The 17672-nt window shown below is 48.9% G+C and overlaps 1 protein-coding gene across 4 annotated transcripts in view; it reads left to right on the top strand.

Annotated features, from left to right (window-relative positions):
- MTR (5-methyltetrahydrofolate-homocysteine methyltransferase) overlaps positions 1–17672 on the top strand; it is a 163096-nt gene that overhangs the window by 129733 nt on the left and 15691 nt on the right. For all 4 annotated transcript variants that reach the window (XM_079899952.1, XM_079899954.1, XM_079899951.1 and 1 more), the window contains one exon: positions 17281–17379. In XM_079899952.1, the coding sequence (XP_079756078.1) occupies positions 17281–17379 (99 nt within the window). The remainder of the gene's footprint in view (positions 1–17280; positions 17380–17672) is intronic.

Here is a 17672-nt window from a genome sequence, read left to right as displayed (position 1 = left end):
GCGCTGAGATTTAGTTAGAGCTGCTCTGAAGAGGCAACAGCGAGCGCTGAGAGTTAGAGCTGCGTTGTAGGGGCAAGAGAGAGCGATGAGGTATACCGCTGCTGTAAACGGGCGACCGAGAGCGCTTAGAATTAGATCTGCTCTCAAGTAGCAAACAGAGCGGTGAGAGTTAGAGCTCCTGTGAAGGGGCAATAGAGAGCGCTGAGAGTTAAAGCTGCCTTTGGGAAATAGAGTGCGCTGAGATTTAGTCAGAGCTGCTCTGAAGGGCAACAGAGTGCGCTGAGAGTTAGAGCTGCTGTGAACGTCGGTGAGGTTTAGAGCTGCTGTGAAGGGGCAACTGAGAGGGCTTAGAATTAGAGCTGCTCTGAAGAAGCAAACAGAGCGCTGAGAGATTGAGCTGCTGTGGAGGGGAAACAGAGAGCGCTGAGATTTAGTCAGAGCTGCTCTGAAGGGCAACAGAGAGCGCTGAGAGAGCTTCTGTGAAGGGGCAACACAGAGCGCTGAGATTTAGTGAGAGCTGCACTGAAGGGGCAACAGCGAGCGCTGAGAGTTAGAGCTGCGTTGAAGGGGCAACACAGAGCGTTGAGAGTCAGGGCTGCTGTGAAGCGGAAAAAGAATGGTGAGAGTTAGAGCTGTTGTGAAGGGGCAACACACAGCGCTGAGAGTTAGAGCTGCTGTGAAGGGGCAGCAGAGCTCGCTGAGGTTCAGAGCTGCTCTGCAGGGGCAACAGAGCGCTCTGAGAGTTAGAGCTGCTGTGAAGGGGCAACTGAGAGCACTTAGAGTTAAAGTCGCTGTGAAGGGGCAACAGAGAGCGTAGAGAGTCAGGGCTGCTGTGAAGCGGAAACAGAGATTGGTGAGAGTTAGAGCTGCTGTGAAGGGGAAACAGAGAGTGGTGAGAGTTACAGCTGTTGTGAAGGGGCAACACACAGCGCTGACATTTAGAGGTGCTGTGAAGGGGCAACACAGATCGCTGAGATTTAGTCAGAGCTCCTCTGAAGGGGCAACAGAGCGCTCTGAGAGTTAGAGCTGCTGTGAAGGGGCCACAGAAAGCGCTGAGATTTAGTGCTACTCTGAAGGGCAACAGAGCGCGCTGAGAGTTAGAGCTGCTGTGAAGGGGCAACAGAGCGTGCTGAGAGAGATTCTGTGAAGGGGCAACACAGCGCACTGAGATTTAGTCAGAGCTGCACTGAAGGGGCAACAGCGAGCGCTGAGAGTTAGAGCTGCGTTGAAAGGGCAACACAGAGCGTTGAGAGTCAGGGCTGCTGTGAAGCGGAAACAGAATGGTGAGAGTTAGAGCTGTTGTGAAGGGGCAACACACAGCGCTGAGAGTTAGAGCTGCTGTGAAGGGGCAACAGAGCTCGCTGAGGTTCAGAGCTGCTCTGAAGGGGCAAGAGAGCGCTCTGAGAGTTAGTGCTGCTGTGAAGGCGCCACAGAAAGCACTGAGATTTAGTGCTACTCTGAAGGGCAACAGACCGCGCTGAGAGTTAGAGCTGCTGTGAAGGGGAAACAGAGTGGTGAGAGTTACAGCTGTTGTGAAGGGGCAACACACAGCGCTAAGATTCAGAGCTGCTGTCAAGGGGCAACACAGATCGCTGAGATTTAGTCAGAGCTCCTCTGAAGGGGCAACAGAGCGCTCTGAGAGTTAGAACTGCTGTGAAGGGGCCACAGAAAACGCTGTGATTTAGTGCTACTCTGAAGGGCAACAGAGCGCGCTGAGAGTTAGAGCTGCTGTGAAGAGGAAACAGAGTGGTGAGAGTTACAGCTGTTGTGAAGGGGCAACACACAGCGCTGAGATTCAGAGCTGCTGTGAAGGGGTAACACAGATCGCTGAGATTTAGTCAGAGCTCCTCTGAAGGGGCAACAGAGCGCACTGAGAGTTAGAGCTGCTGTGAAGGGGCAACAGAGCATGCTGAGAGAGTTTCTGTGAAGGGGCAACACAGCGCGCTGAGATTTAGTGAGAGCTGCAGTGAAGGGGCAACAGCGAGCGCTGAGAGTTAGAGCTGCGTTGAAAGGGCAACACAGAGCGTTGAGAGTCAGGGCTGCTCTGAAGCGGAAACAGAATGGTGAGAGTTAGAGCTGTTGTGAAGGGGCAACACACAGCGCTGAGAGTTAGAGCTGCTGTGAAGGGGCCACAGAAAGCGGTGAGATTTAGTGCTACTCTGAAGGGCAACAGAGAGCGGTGAGAGTTAGAGCTGCTGTGAAGGGGCAACAGAGCATGCTGAGAGAGTTTCTGTGAAGGGGCAACACAGCGCGCTGAGATTTAGTCAGAGCTGCACTGAAGGGGCAACAGCGAGCGCTGAGCGTTAGAGCTGCGTTGAAGGGGCAACAGAGCTCGCTGAGGTTTACAGCTGCTGTGAAGGGGCAACTGAGAGCGCTTAGAATTAGAGCTGCTCTCAATTAGCAAACAGAGCGGTGAGAGTTAGAGCTCCTGTGAAGGGGCAATAGAGAGCGCTGAGAGTTAAAGCTGCCTTGGGGAAACAGACAGCACTGAGATTTAGTCAGAGCTGCTCTGAAGGGCAAGAGAGAGCGGCGAGAGTTAGAGCTGCGTTAAAGTGGGAACAGAGGGTGCTGTGAGTTATAGAGCTGCATTGAAGGGGCAACTGAGAACGCTTAGAGTTAGAGCTGCTGTGAAGGGGCCACAGAAAGCGCTGAGATTTAGTGCTACTCTGAAGGGTAACAGAGCGAGCTGAGAGTTAGAGCTGCTGTGAAGGGGCAACAGAGCGTGCTGAGAGAGATTCTGTGAAGGGGCAACACAGCGCGCTGAGATTTAGTCAGAGCTGCACTGAAGGGGCAACAGCGAGCGCTGAGAGTTAGAGCTGCGTTGAAAGGGCAACACAGAACGCTGAGAGTCAGGGCTGCTGTGAAGCGGAAACAGAATGGTGAGAGTTAGAGCTGCTGTGAAGGGGCAACAGAGCTCGCTGAGGTTCAGAGCTGCTCTGAAGGGGCAACAGAGCGCTCTGAGAGTTAGTGCTGCTGTGAAGGGGCCACAGAAAGCGCTGAGATTTAGTGCTACTCTGAAGGGCAACAGAGCGCGCTGAGAGTTAGAGCTGCTGTGAAGGGGAAACAGAGTGGTGAGAGTTACAGCTGTTGTGAAGGGGCAACACACAGCGCTGAGATTTAGAGCTGCTGTGAAGGGGCAACACAGATCGCTGAGATTTAGTCAGAGCTCCTCTGAAGGGGCAACAGAGCGCTCTGAGAGTTAGAGCTGCTTGAAGGGGCCACAGAAAGCGCTGAGATTTAGTCAGTGCTACTCTGAAGGGCAAGAGAGCGCGCTGAGAGTTAGAGCTGCTGTGAAGGGGCAACAGAGAGCCTAGAGATTTAGTCAGAGCTCCTCTGAAGGGACAACAGAGTGCTCTGAGAGTTAGAGCTGCTCTGAAGGGGCAATAAAGAGTGCTGAGAATTAGAACTGCATTGAAGTGGCAACACAGGGCGCTGAGAGTTAGAGCTGCTGTGAAGGGGCAACCGGGAGCGCTGAGAGTTAGTCAGACTGATCTGAAGGGTCAACAGAAAGCACGGAGACTTAGTCAGAGCTGCTCTGAAGGGCAACAGAGCGCGCTGAGAGTTAGAGCTGCTGTGAACCTCGGTGAGGTTTAGAGCTGCTGTGAAGGGTCAACTGAGAGAGAGGGCTTAGAATTAGAGCTGCTCTGCAGAAGCAAACAGAGCGCTGAGAGATTGAGCTGCTGTGGAGGGGAAACAGAGAGCGCTGAGATTTAGTCAGAGCTGCTCTGAAGGGCAACAGAGAGCGCTGAGAGAGCTTCTGTGAAGGGGCAACACAGAGCGCTGAGATTTAGTGAGAGCTGCACTGAAGGGGCAACAGCGAGCGCTGAGAGTTAGAGCTGCGTTGAAGGGGCAAAACAGAGCGTTGAGAGTCAGGGCTGCTGTGAAGCGGAAAAAGAATGGTGAGAGTTAGAGCTGTTGTGAAGGGGCAACACACAGCGCTGAGAGTTAGAGCTGCTGTGAAGGGGCGACAGAGTTCGCTGAGGTTCAGAGCTGCTCTGAAGGGGCAACAGAGCGCTCTGAGAGTTAGAGCTGCTGTGAAGGGGCAACTGAGAGCACTTAGAGTTAAAGCCGCTGTGAAGGGGCAACAGAGAGCGTAGAGAGTCAGGGCTGCTGTGAAGCGGAAACAGAGATTGGTGAGAGTTAGAGCTGCTGTGAAGGGGAAACAGAGCGTGCTGAGAGAGATTCTGTGATGGGGCAACACAGCGCGCTGAGATTTAGTCAGAGCTGCACTGAAGGGGCAACAGCGAGCGCTGCGAGTTAGAGCTCCGTTGAAGGGGCAACAGAGCTCGCTGAGGTTTACAGCTGCTGTGAAGGGGCAACTGAGAGCGCTTAGAGTTAGAGCTGCTGTGAAGGGGAAACAGAGAGAGAGCTCTGAGAGTTAGAGCTGCGTTGAAGGGGCAGCATGGTGTGCTGCGAGATAGAGCTGGTGTGAAGGGGCAACAGAGAGCGCTGAGATTTAGTCAGTGCTACTCTGAAGGGCAACAGAGCGCGCTGAGAGTTAGAGCTGCTGTGAAGGGGCAACAGAGCGTGCTGAGAGAGATTCTGTGAAGGGGCAACACAGCGCACTGAGATTTAGTGAGAGCTGCAGTGAAGGGGCAACAGCGAGCGCTGAGCGTTAGAGCTGCGTTGAAGGGGCAAGAGAGCTCGCTGAGGTTTACAGCTGCTGTGAAGGGGCAACTGAGAGCGCTTAGAATTAGAGCTGCTCTCAAGTAGCAAACAGAGCGGTGAGATTTAGAGCTCCTGTGAAGGGGCAATAGAGAGCGCTGAGAGTTAAAGCTGCCTTGGGGAAACAGAGTGCGCTGAGATTTAATCAGAGATGCTCTTAAGGGCAACAGAGTGCGCTGAGAGTTAGAGCTGCTCTGAAGGGGCAATAAAGAGTGCTGAGAATTAGAACTGCATTAAAGTGGCAACACAGGGCGCTGAGAGTTAGAGCTTCTCTGAAGGGGCAACGGAGAGCGCTGATTTATTGCTCTTGTGAGGGGGCAGTAAAGAGTGGTGAGCATTAGAGCTGCGTTGAAGGGGCAACACAGGGCGCTGAGAGTTAGAGCTGCTGGGAAGGGGCAACCGGGAGCGCTGAGAGTTAGTCAGACTGATCTGAAGGGTCAACAGAAAGCACGGAGAGTTAGTCAGAGCTGCTCTGAAGGGCAACAGAGCGCGCTGAGAGTTAGAGCTGCTGTGAACCTCGGTGAGGTTTAGAGCTGCTGTGAAGGGGCAACTGAGAGAGAGGGCTTAGAATTAGAGCTGCTCTGCAGAAGCAAACAGAGCGCTGAGAGATTGAGCTGCTGTGGAGGGGAAACAGAGCGCTGAGATTTAGTCCGAGCTGCTCTGAAGGGCAACAGAGAGCGCTGAGAGAGCTTCTGTGAAGGGGCAACACAGAGCGCTGAGATTTAGTGAGAGCTGCACTGAAGGGGCAACAGCGAGCGCTGAGAGTTAGAGCTGCGTTGAAGTGGCAACACAGAGCGTTGAGAGTCAGGGCTGCTGTGAAGCGGAAAAAGAATGGTGAGAGTTAGAGCTGTTGTGAAGGGGCAACACACAGCGCTGAGAGTTAGAGCTGCTGTGAAGGGGCGACAGAGCTCGCTGAGGTTCAGAGCTGCTCTGAAGGGGCAACAGAGCGCTCTGAGAGTTAGAGCTGCTGTGAAGGGGCAACTGAGAGCACTTAGAGTTAAAGCCGCTGTGAAGGGGCAACAGAGAGCGTAGAGAGTCAGGTCTGCTGTGAAGCGGAAACAGAGATTGGTGAGAGTTACAGCTGTTGTGAAGGGGCAACACACAGCGCTGAGATTTAGAGCTGCTGTGAAGGGGCAACACAGATCGCTGAGATTTAGTCAGAGCTCCTCTGAAGGGGTAACAGAGCGCTATGAGAGTTAGAACTGCTGTGAAGGGGCCACAGAAAACGCTGAGATTTAGTGCTACTCTGAAGGGCAACAGAGCGCGCTGAGAGTTAGAGCTGCTGTGAAGGGGCAATCAGAGCGTGCTGATAGAGTTTCTGTGAAGGGGCAACACAGCGCGCTGAGATTTAGTGAGAGCTGCAGTGAAGAGTCAACAGCGAGCGCTGAGCGTTAGAGCTGCGTTGAAGGGGCAACAGAGCTCGCTGAGGTTTACAGCTGCTGTGAAGGGGCAACTGAGAGCGCCTAGAATTAGAGCTGCTCTGAATTAGAAAACAGAGCGGTGAGAGTTAGAGCTCCTGTGAAGGGGCAATAGAGAGCGCTGAGAGTTAAAGCTGCCTTGGGGAAACAGAGCACTGAGATTTAGTCAGAGCTGCTCTGAAGGGCAAGAGAGAGCGGTGAGAGTTAGAGCTGCGTTAAAGTGGGAACAGAGAGTGCTGTGAGTTATAGAGCTGCATTGAAGGGGCAACTGAGAGCGCTTAGAGTTAGAGCTGCTGTGAAGGGGAAACAGAGAGAGCTCTGAGAGTTAGAGCTGCGTTGAAGGGGCAACACGGTGTGCTGCGAGATAGAGCTGGTGTGAAGGGGCAACAGAGAGCGCTGAGATTTAGTCAGAGCTACAATGAAGGGTCAACAGAGCGCTGAGAGTTATAGTTGCTATGAATGGGCAACAGTGAGCGCTCAGTTATAGTTGTGTTGATGGGCAACCCAGAGCGTTGAGAGTGAGGGCTGCTGTGAAGCGGAAACAGAGCGGTGAGAGTTAGAGCTCCTGTGAAGGGGCAGTAGAGCGCTCTGAGAGTTAGAGCTGCTGTGAAGGGGCCACAAAAAGCGCTGAGATTTAGTTAGTGCTACTCTGAAGGGCAACAGAGCGCGCTGAGAGAGATTCTGTGAAGGGGCAACACAGCGCACTGAGATTTACTCAGAGCTGCACCGAAGGGGCAAGAGCGAGCGCTGAGCGTTAGAGCTGCGTTGAAGGGGCAACAGCTCGCTGAGGTTTACAGCTGCTGTGAAGGGGCAACTGAGAGCGCTTAGAGTTAGAGCTGCTGTGAAGGGGGAACAGAGAGAGCTCTGAGAGTTAGAGGTGCGTTCAAGGGGCAACACGGTGTGCTGCGAGATAGAGCTGGTGTGAAGGGGCAACAGAGAGCGCTGAGATTTAGTCAGAGCTACAATGAAGGGGCAACAGAGCGCTGAGAGTTATAGCTGCTATGAATGGGCAACAGTGAGCGCTGAGTTACAGCTGTGTTGATGGGCAACCCAGAGCGTTGAGAGTGAGGGCTGCTGTGAAGCGGAAACACAGTGGTGAGAGTTAGAGCTGCTGTGATAGGGAAAGAGAGTGGTGAGAGTTCCAGCTGTTGTGAACGGCCAAAACATAGCGCTGAGAGTTAGAGCTGCTGTGAAGGGGCCACAGAGAGCCTAGAGATTTAGTCAGAGCTCCTCTGAAGGGGCAACAGAGCGCTCTGAGAGTTAGAGCTGCTGTGAAGGGGCCACAGAAAGCGCTGAGATTTAGTCAGTGCTACTCTGAAGGCAACAGAGCGCGCTGAGAGTTAGAGCTGCTGTGAAGGGGCAACACAGCACACTGAGATTTAGTGAGAGCTGCACTGAAGGGGCAACAGCGAGCGCTGAACGTTAGAGCTGCGTTGTAAGGGGCAACAGAGCTCGCTGAGGTTTACAGCTGCTGTGAAGGGGCAACTGAGAGCGCTTAGAATTAGAGCTGCTCTCAAGTAGCAAACAGAGCGGTGAGATTTAGAGCTCCTGTGAAGGGGCAATAGAGAGCGCTGAGAATTAAAGCTGCCTTGGGGAAACAGAGTGCGCTGAGATTCAGTCAGAGCTGCTCTGAAGGGCAACAGAGTGCGCTGAGAGTTAGAGCTGCTCTGAAGGGGCAATAAAGAGTGCTGAGAATTAGAACTGCATTGAAGTGGCAACACAGGGTGTTGAGAGTTAGAGCTGCTGTGAAGGGGCAACGGAGCGCTGATTTATTGCTCTTGTGAAGGGGCAGTAAAGAGTGGTGAGCATTAGAGCTGCGTTGAAGGGGCAACACAGGGCGCTGAGAGTTAGAGCTGCTGTGAAGTGGCAACCGGGAGCGCTGAAATTTAGTCAGACTGATCTGAAGGGTCAACAGAAAGCACGGAGAGTTAGTCAGAGCTGCTCTGAAGGGCAACGGAGCGCGCTGAGAGAGCTGCTGTGAACCTCGGTGAGGTTTAGAGCTGCTGTGAAGGGGCAACTGAGAGGGCTTAGAATTAGAGCTGCTCTGCAGAAGCAAACAGAGCGCTGAGAGATTGAGCTGCTGTGGAGGGGAAACAGAGCGCTGAGATTTAGTCAGAGCTGCTCTGAAGGGCAACAGAGAGCGCTGAGAGAGCTTCTGTGAAGGGGCAACACAGAGCGCTGAGATTTAGTGAGAGCTGCACTGAAGGGGCAACAGCGAGCGCTGAGAGTTAGAGCTGCATTGAAGGGGCAACACAGAGCGTTGAGAGTCAGGGCAGCTGTGAAGCGGAAAAAGAATGGTGAGAGTTAGAGCTGTTGTGAAGGGGCAACACACAGCGCTGAGAGTTAGAGCTGCTGTGAAGGGGCAGCAGAGCTCGCTGAGGTTCAGAGCTGCTCTGCAGGGGCAACAGAGCGCTCTGAGAGTTAGAGCTGCTGTGAAGGGGCAACTGAGAGCACTTAGAGTTAAAGCCGCTGTGAAGGGGCAACAGAGAGCGTAGAGAGTCAGGGCTGCTGTGAAGCGGAAACAGAGATTGGTGAGAGTTAGAGCTGCTGTGAAGGGGAAACAGAGAGTGGTGAGAGTTACAGCTGTTGTGAATGGGCAACACACAGCGCTGAGATTTAGAGCTGCTGTGAAGGGGCAACACAGATCGCTGAGATTTAGTCAGAGCTCCTCTGAAGGGGCAACAGAGCGCTCTGAGAGTTAGAGCTGCTGTGAAGGGTCCACAGAAAGCGATGAGATTTAGTGCTACTCTGAAGGGTAACAGAGCGAGCTGAGAGTTAGAGCTGCTGTGAAGGGGCAACAGAGCGTGCTGAGAGAGATTCTGTGATGGGGCAACACAGCGCGCTGAGATTTAGTCAGAGCTGCACTGAAGGGGCAACAGCGAGCGCTGAGAGTTAGAGCTGCGTTGAAAGGGCAACACAGAGCGTTGAGAGTCAGGGCTGCTGTGAAGCGGAAACAGAATGGTGAGAGTTAGAGCTGCTGTGAAGGGGCAACAGAGCTCACTGAGGTTCAGAGCTGCTGTGAAGGGGCAACTGAGAGCGCTTAGAATTAGAGCTGCTCTCAAGTAGCAAACAGAGCGGTGAGAGTTAGAGCTCCTGTGAAGGGGCAATAGAGAGCGCTGAGAGTTAAAGCTGCCTTGGGGAAATATAGAGCACTGAGATTTAGTCAGAGCTGCTCTGAAGGGCAATAGAGAGGGGTGAGAGTTAGAGCTGCGTTAAAGTGGGAACAGAGAGTGCTGTGAGTTATAGAGCTGCATTGAAGGGGCAACTGAGAGCGCTTAGAGTTAGAGCTGCTGTGAAGGGGAAAGAGAGAGAGCTCTGAGAGTTAGAGCTGCGTTGAAGGGGCAACACGGTGTGCTGCGAGATAGAGCTGGTGTGAAGGAGCAACAGAGAGCGCTGAGATTTAGTCAGAGCTACAATGAAGGGTCAACAGAGCGCTGAGAGTTATAGTTGCTATGAATGGGCAACAGTGAGCGCTGAGTTACAGCTGTGTTGATGGGCAACCCAGAGCGTTGAGAGTGAGGGCTGCTGTGAAGCGGAAACAGAGCGGTGAGAGTTAGAGCTGCTGTGAAGGGGCAACTGAGAGCACTTAGAGGTAAAGCCGCTGTGAAGGGGCAACAGAGAGCGTCGAGAGTCAGGGCTGCTGTGAAGTGGAAACAGAGATTGGTGAGAGTTAGAGCTGCTGTGAAGGGGAAACAGAGAGTGGAGAGAGTTAGAGCTGTTGTGAAGGGGCAACACATAGCGCTGAGAGTTAGAGCTGCTGGGAAGGGGCAACACAGAGCGCTGAGATTTAGTCAGAGCTGCACTGAAGGGGCAACAGCGAGCGCTGAGAGAGCTGCGTTGAAGGTGCAACACAGAGCGTTGAGAGTCAGGGCTGCTGTGAAGCAGAAAAAGAATGGTGAGAGTTAGAGCTGCGTTAAAGTGGGAACAGAGAGTGCTGTGAGTTATAGAGTTGCATTGAAGGGGCAACTGAGAGCGCTTAGAGTTAGAGCTGCTGTGAAGGGGAAACAGAGAGAGCTCTGAGAGTTAGAGGTGCGTTCAAGGGGCAACACGGTGTGCTGCGAGATAGAGCTGGTGTGAAGGGGCAACAGAGAGCGCTGAGATTTAGTCAGAGCTACAATGAAGGGTCAACAGAGCGCTGAGAGTTACAGCTGCTATGAATGGGCAACAGTGAGCGCTGAGTTACAGCTGTGTTGATGGGCAACCCAGAGCGTTGAGAGTGAGGGCTGCTGTGAAGCAGAAACAGAGCGGTGAGAGTTAGAGCTCCTGTGAAGGGGCAATAGAGCGCTCTGAGAGGTAGAGCTGCTGTGAAGGGGCCACAGAAAGCGCTGAGATTTAGTCAGTGCTACTCTGAAGGGCAACAGAGCGCGCTGAGAGTTAGAGCTGCTGTGAAGGGGCAACACAGCGCACTGAGATTTAGTCAGAGCTGCACTGAAGGGGCAACAGCGAGCGCTGAGAGTTAGAGCTGCGTTGAAAGGGCAACACAGAGCGTTGAGAGTCAGGGCTGCTGTGAAGCGGAAAAAGAATGGTGAGAGTTAGAGCTGTTGTGAAGGGGCAACACACAGCGCTGAGATTGAGTTAGAGCTGCTTTGAAGGGGCAACTGAGTGCGCTGAGAGTTAGAGCTGCTGTGACGGGGCAACAGAGAGGGCTGAGGCTTTGTCAGAGGTGCTGTGAAGGGGTAATAGAGAGCGCTGAGAGTTAGAGCTGCGTTGAAGGGGTAGCAGAGCTCGCTGAGTTTTAGAGCTGCGTTGAAGGGGCAACTGAGAGCGCTGAGGTTTACAGCTGCTGTGAAGCGGCAGCTGAGAGCGCTTAGAATTAGAGGCGCTCTGAAGGAGCAAACAGAGTGGTGAGAGTTAGAGCTCCTGCGTAGGGGCAACAGAGAGCCTGAGAGTTAGAGCTGCGTTGAAGGGGCAACACAGAGGGCTCTGAGTTGAGGGTATTGCCCAAAACCTTCTATTGGTTTTTGTTTTTAACATTTTTATTGGAGTATAATTGCTTTACAATGGTGTGTTAGTTTCTGATTTACAACAAAATCAATCAGTTATATATATACATATGTTTCCTTATCTCTTCTCTCTTGCGTCTTCCTCCCTCCCACCCTCCCTATCCCACACCTCTCTGTGGTCACAAAGCACAGAGCTGATCTTCTGTTTAATTGTACTAGGGAAATGTGAAAAAATATCCTTGGGCTCGTGTCGTGGTCACTGCGGGTGTGTGCATTGCCGGAAGGAGGACGGGTGTGTGTGTCCTGTGTTTTCCGGCACCACCCCCGAGCCAGCTGCAGCAGTGCTGGCCTGAGTAATAGGAAGGGTGCCAGGACACTTGGACCTTGACACCAACCCAGAGAGATTTCAGCCATTGACAAATATTTACAAACATGAATGGGCACTTCTTAACTCTGTGCCAGAGATGAAAGGAATGCAGAATTTTTTAATCAATTTTATTTGAAGTATAGTTTTTTACAACGTTGTGTTAGTTTCTGCTGTACAGCAAAGTAATTCAGTTATGCATATATATGCATTCTTTTTAATAATCTTTTGCATTATTTATATATTTTTAACATGTTTATTGGAGTATAATTGCTTTACAATAGTGTGTTAGTTTCTGCTTTATAACAAAATGAATCAGTTATACATATACATATGTTCCCATATCTCTTCCCTCTTGCGTCTCCCTCCCTCCCTCCCTATCCCACCCCTCTAGGTGTCACAAACCACTGAGCTGATCTCCCTGTGCTATGCGGCTGCTTCTCACTAGCTATGTATTTTACATTTGATAGTGTATATATGTCTGTGCCACTCTCTCACTTTGTCACAGCTTACCCTTCCCTCTCCCCTTATCCTCAAGTCCATTCTCTAGTAGGTCTGTGTCTTTATTCTTGTCTTGCCCCTAGGTTCTTCATGACCTTTTTTTTTCTTAGATTCCACATATATGTGTTAGCATATGGTATTTGTTTTTCTCCTTCGACTTTTACTTCACTCTGTATGACAGACTCTAGGTACATCCACCTCACTACAAATAACTCAATTTCGTTTCTTTTTATGAGTAATATTCCATTGTATATATGTGCCACATTTTTTTTATCCATTCATCTCTTTTTTTGTTTTGTTTTGTTTTTTGCGGTACGCGGGCCTCTCACTGTGTGGCCTCTCCCGTTGCGGAGCACAGGCTCCGGACGCGCATGCTCAGCGGCCATGGCTCACGGGCCCAGCCGCTCCGCGGCATGTGGGATCTTCCCGGACCGGGGCACGAACCTGTGTCCCCTGCATCGGCAGGCGGACTCTCAACGACTGCGCCACCAGGAAAGCCCCCTCATTGTAGTTATGATTTGCATTTCTCTAATGATTAATGATGTTGAGCATTCTTTCATGTGTTTGTTGGCAATCTGTATATCTTCTTTGGAGAAATGTCTATTTAGGTCTTCTGCCCATTTTTGGATTGAGTTGTTTGTTTTTTTTTATATTGAGCTGCATGAGCTGCTTGTAAATTTTAAAGATTAATCCTTTGTCAGTTGCTTCATTTGCAAATATTTTCTCCCATTCTGAGGGTTGTCTTTTTGTCTTGTTTGTGGTTTCCTTTACTATGCAAAAGATTTGAAGTTTCATTAGGTCTCATTTGTTTATTTTTGTTTTTATTTCCATTTCTCTAGGAAGTGGGTCAAAAAGGATCTTGCTGTGATTTATGTCAGAGTGTTCTGCCTATGTTTTCCTCTAAGAGTTTGATAGTGTCTGGCCTTACATGAAAGTCTTTAATCCATTTTGAGTTTATTTTTGTGTATGGTGTTAGGGAGTGTTCTAATTTCATACTTTTACATGTACCTGTCCAGTTTTCCCAGCACCACTTATTGAAGAGGCTATCTTTCCTCCACTGTACATTCCTGCCTCCTTTATCAAAGATAAGGTGACCATATGTGCGTGAGTTTATCTCTGGGCTTTCTATCCTGTTCCATTGATGTATATTTCTGTTTTTGTGCCAGTACCATACTGTCTTGATTACTGTAGCTTTGTAGTATAGTCTGAAGTCAGGGAGCCTGATTCTCTTTTGCATTATTGAATATAGGACATTGAATACAGTTCTCTGTGCTATACAGTAGGACTCTGTTGTCTATCTATTCTCTATATAAAAGCTTACAACTTCTAACCCCCTCCCCCTTGGCAAACACCAGTCTGTTCTGTATGTCCATGATTCTGTTTTTGTTTCATAGATAAGTTCATTTGTGTCCTATTTTAGATTCCACATATAGGTGGAATATATCGTATGGAATTTATATATGGATATATGGAATTTATATATGGATATATATGGATATATGGAATTTATATATGGATATATGGAATTTATATATGGATATATGGAATTTATATATGGATATATGGAATATATATTCCATATATCGTATGGAATTTGTCTTTCTCTTTCTGATTTACTTCACTCAGTATGAAAATCTCTTGGTCCATCCATATTTCTGCAAATGGCATTATTTTGTTCTTTTTTATGGCTGAGTAGTAAGGAATGTAGAATTTTTTTTAATGACCCATTTCCAGGTAGAAAAACGTTTAATCTGGAATGGGCCAGTTGACCCTACCCAAGGGCAGAAAAGCATTCACAGATATATGTTGAAAACACAGAATTTGGTAAATATAATAAAGAACTTACCTAAGTGGTTTTTCCTGCTTTTCTCCATCAGTGAAGCCTAACATCGTCTCTTCTTACGTGTTTCATTATTTTCACTGAATAATGGCATATAATAGGTTGTGGGAATCTGAGTGACCATGTGGTGCAGTGGTTTCCAAGTTTGTTTTAGCCACAGAAACCTTGTTTGCAAGTGATGTCTCCCCTGAAAACTCAGTAGTATACAAAGGAGAGCAGCCCCTTCCACCCCTCATCCCATTCCTGGTTCTCATTGGAAGAGCACAATTTAAGCACCATTAATCTAGTCCAACCTTCACATGTGCAGGCGAGGGGCCTGGTGACTTGTGACACTACCAGGCACTGTCACGCAGCCTGGACCAGGGCGACACATTTCCTGAGCCATTTTCCAAAGGAATTCTTTCAGATCTTTGAATTTACTTATATGAAAATTATACAATAATCAGTAACATTATTAAATATTTATAGTGTACCCAGCACTGTGCTAAGTGCTTCACATGGATTTTTTATTTTATCCTCATGAGGTATACTTTTATCCTCATGAGGATACTTTCATTATCCCCATTTTAGAGGTGAGGAAACAGGAACGAAGAGATTAGTAACTCTTGAGGCCACACATCCCTGAAGCAACAGGTGTGGATTTGAATGCAGGTGCTCTTACTCTGTGAGGCGTTAGTTAAACTTGTTTCCATTAATATCTAATGTCCCCTTTATTAAGAAGGATAAAATTAAATCGGGCTGGAGTCATAAAATTGCAGTTATTTAAATTGCCATTGAGATAGACTAACATGCAAATAAACTACATTTCTACAACTCAATTTAAAAATAATTTTTTGGATCTTATATTTGGATAGTGTTTCGTAAAGAGGTTATGTCAGGTCCATGGTTGAGTAACCAGTGAGCCTCTCTTTAAGGCTTATTCCTGTTTTCAAATGCTAATGAATGACTGTGAACATTTCCTGTTTGGAGACCAGGCCGTTGGTCCCGTTTGCATGCACAGTGGTAACACTGACCCCACAGGTCGGGGAAGACTTTAGCTGGGAATGACTTGGTCCCTTGATTCTCTTCCGAGGACACTCCTCCACCGTCTGGAAGAGCTAAAGCCCCGTGGACCCAGCTGGAAGCCAGCAGAGGATGAGGCGTGGGTGTCTGTGCCTTTTACCGTTCGGTCCAGCCAGGCAGTCAACAGTAGTTGGCTCTTCTCATATACAAAGAAACAGCCACCTTTTGAAATTACTCAGACATAAGTCTGATGGCAAATCATTTGGGTAATTGCCAGTGACACATTTCGGGAGTCAGTGGTACAGTGTGTTTAGGTTGATTTGTTTAGATTGATTGATGGTTCAGAGTCTTTTGATCTCACTGCAGTGATCATGACGCAGGTTTACACTCTAGCTACTGTGTCATGTATTTATTTGAAAGGTTCCAAAATGTGGCAATTACGTACATAATAGTTGGAGATTTAGACCGGATGATGGATGCCCCCTTACTCTCTTTCCTTTTTTTAAAAAAAATAAAAAACAAGGTGTGAATATTCAGTCCTCTTTAAATTAGAAAATAAATTTTCAACATATTCCCAACATAAATTGTGCTGCAATTTGCCGTGAGAAAGAAAAAAGAAAAAAAAGGAAAAGTTCTACTATGTCTGATGGTTGGCAAGAAAACACAGGATGGACTCTGGTTTTGTGATGGAAGGACCACATAGATTAGCCCATATAATTGGCCATGAGCTTGTTTCCATTGAGCAAGTCAGCCTGGGCAGGGAGGGGCCTGTTACCGCAGCTCTGGCAGCAGGAGCTCCACGGGGGGTGTGGAAGGGACCAGGCAACAGCAGCAACCCCTTCCATTTACCCAGTAGTTCCTGTGTTGGATGCTGTCAAGTTCTGGAAATCGGGGAGTTACTTTCTCAGAGTTTAAATTCTAGCAGAACGCAACAGTGTTTTAAAACAGTGATTGCATGTACTTTGGGGGAGCTCAGGAGTAGACATCCTTTCTTGTTTTCATGAGCTCTGCTGGATTTCCTAAATGAGGACTCCATTGAGGTGAGGTTCACGTAAGACTGGGAATTGCTCTAGTATGCATACCCTTTGGGAGCCTGTTTTTAGGCTTATCACAATGGCCTTTACTGATTATATTTCTTAATAAAGTGATTTGGTTTTATACTAACTCACAGGTGATTGGATTTTTATTAGAGATACTCAGACAATTCACACAGAATTATAGACATTTGAAGCTGACGGGCACTTTAGCCATCACCCAGCCGAACTTCCTCCATTTCAGATAATGGTATTGAACTTCCCTGCCTTTTTGTGTGTTAGAAAATCCTGCTGGAGGATGCAGGGTTGGGGCAGTGCTGTGATTTTGGAACTGATGTGAACAGCAGCAGCCATTTCCTCTTCCTTTGTGATTTTATTTTGAGCTTTGGTGGCAGCTGTTCTACCTATTTGATAATCATAGTCATAAATACTATTTAGCTGATTCTAGTTTTACAGTTTACTGAGTAGCCTCACTTTTCTCAGATGATCAGTTTCCTTTCTTATTTTAGCACAAGCTCATGGTTTACTGTGAAGATCAGCCTCATTCCATCAGCAAACATTTTGTGAGGATGCACCTTCTATGTGCTGGGCCCCACGTTAGAAGCCAGGGGCACGAAGGTGGTTAAGGTGCAATCCTACCCTCACAGGGCCTGTCCTCTAGTCAGGGAGGTAGATGCCTAGGCAGATGCTGGAAGCCTGTGGTAAATGCAGTGATGGAGAGATGAACAGAGTATCTTTGAAACCCTGAAGAGGGGGTACCTAACCAGTGTGTTTTGGGGCCCCAAGACCACCCCCAGTTTCAGTGATTTGCTAGGACTCACAGAACTCAGAAACACTGTTATACTCACAATCACGGTTTATAACCATGAAAGGATACAGATTAAAATTGAGTGGAATCTAGAGAAGGCCAGGCACCAGCATCCAGGTGTCTCTCCCCTCGGAGTCATACGGACAGAGCTTAATTCTTCCACTAATGATGTGTGACAGCATGTACAGAGTGTTGCCGACCAGGGACGCTCGCCTGAGCCCTAGTGTCTTGGGCTTTTATTGGAAGCCAGTCACATAGGCAGGGCATGCTCACCTGTCTGACCTGTCTGAGTACCATAGGGGGTTCTCAGGCTTCAACCCCTCCAGAGGTTAGATAACACGGAAGCCAAGTTCCCCCATAATTCACATCGTTAGCATAAACTTTCTGGGATGGCCTGAGGCCCCAGGTAGACAAAGACATTCTTTATCAGGCAGGATATTCTGAGGGCTTAGAGTTTATCTCCCAGGAGCGGTCAAAGTCCAGTCTCTTCTTTGTAACGTGCAACATTGGAGCATCCCAGGCCTGCTGAGTTAACCCTTTACTGTAAAGCCAGGCAGGCATTAGCACAACTGGTGAAGGGAGAGGAAATGATGTTAGTATGGGAAGGCTTCCTGAAGGAGGTGACCCTAGGACTGACCAGTATTACTCATGTTTTATCTTCTTTCGCTGCTCTATGGTTATTGAACTTTGATCTTGCATTTTCAGTGTTCTCAACTGTTAGATGAGAATCTAAAAGATGAGTACTTTGAGGAGATCATGGAAGAATATGAAGATATTAGACAAGACCATTATGAGTCTCTCAAAGTAAGTGACAAAAACAGGTCCCCGCTTGTTTGGGTAATAAAACGATCCTACAGTTTTTTGTTTTTTTTTTTTGGCCGCGTCAGGTCTTAGTTGCGGCACGCAGGATCTTCGTTGCGGCACGCGGGCTTCTCTAGTTGTGGCCCGTGGCTCCAGGGTGCACGGGCTCGGTAGTCGCGGTGCGCGGGCTCTCTAGTTGTGGCGCACGGGCTTAGTTGCCCCACAGCATGTGGGATCTTAGTTTCCTGGCCAGGGATTTAACCTGCATCCCTTGCATTGGAAGGCGGATTCTTAAC

Source organism: Stenella coeruleoalba (genome assembly GCF_951394435.1).
Source record: "Stenella coeruleoalba genome assembly, chromosome: 16".
Lineage (NCBI taxonomy): Eukaryota > Metazoa > Chordata > Mammalia > Artiodactyla > Delphinidae > Stenella > Stenella coeruleoalba.
Note: the sequence above shows the minus strand (reverse complement) of the source record. Positions and strands in the feature narration are given on the sequence as shown.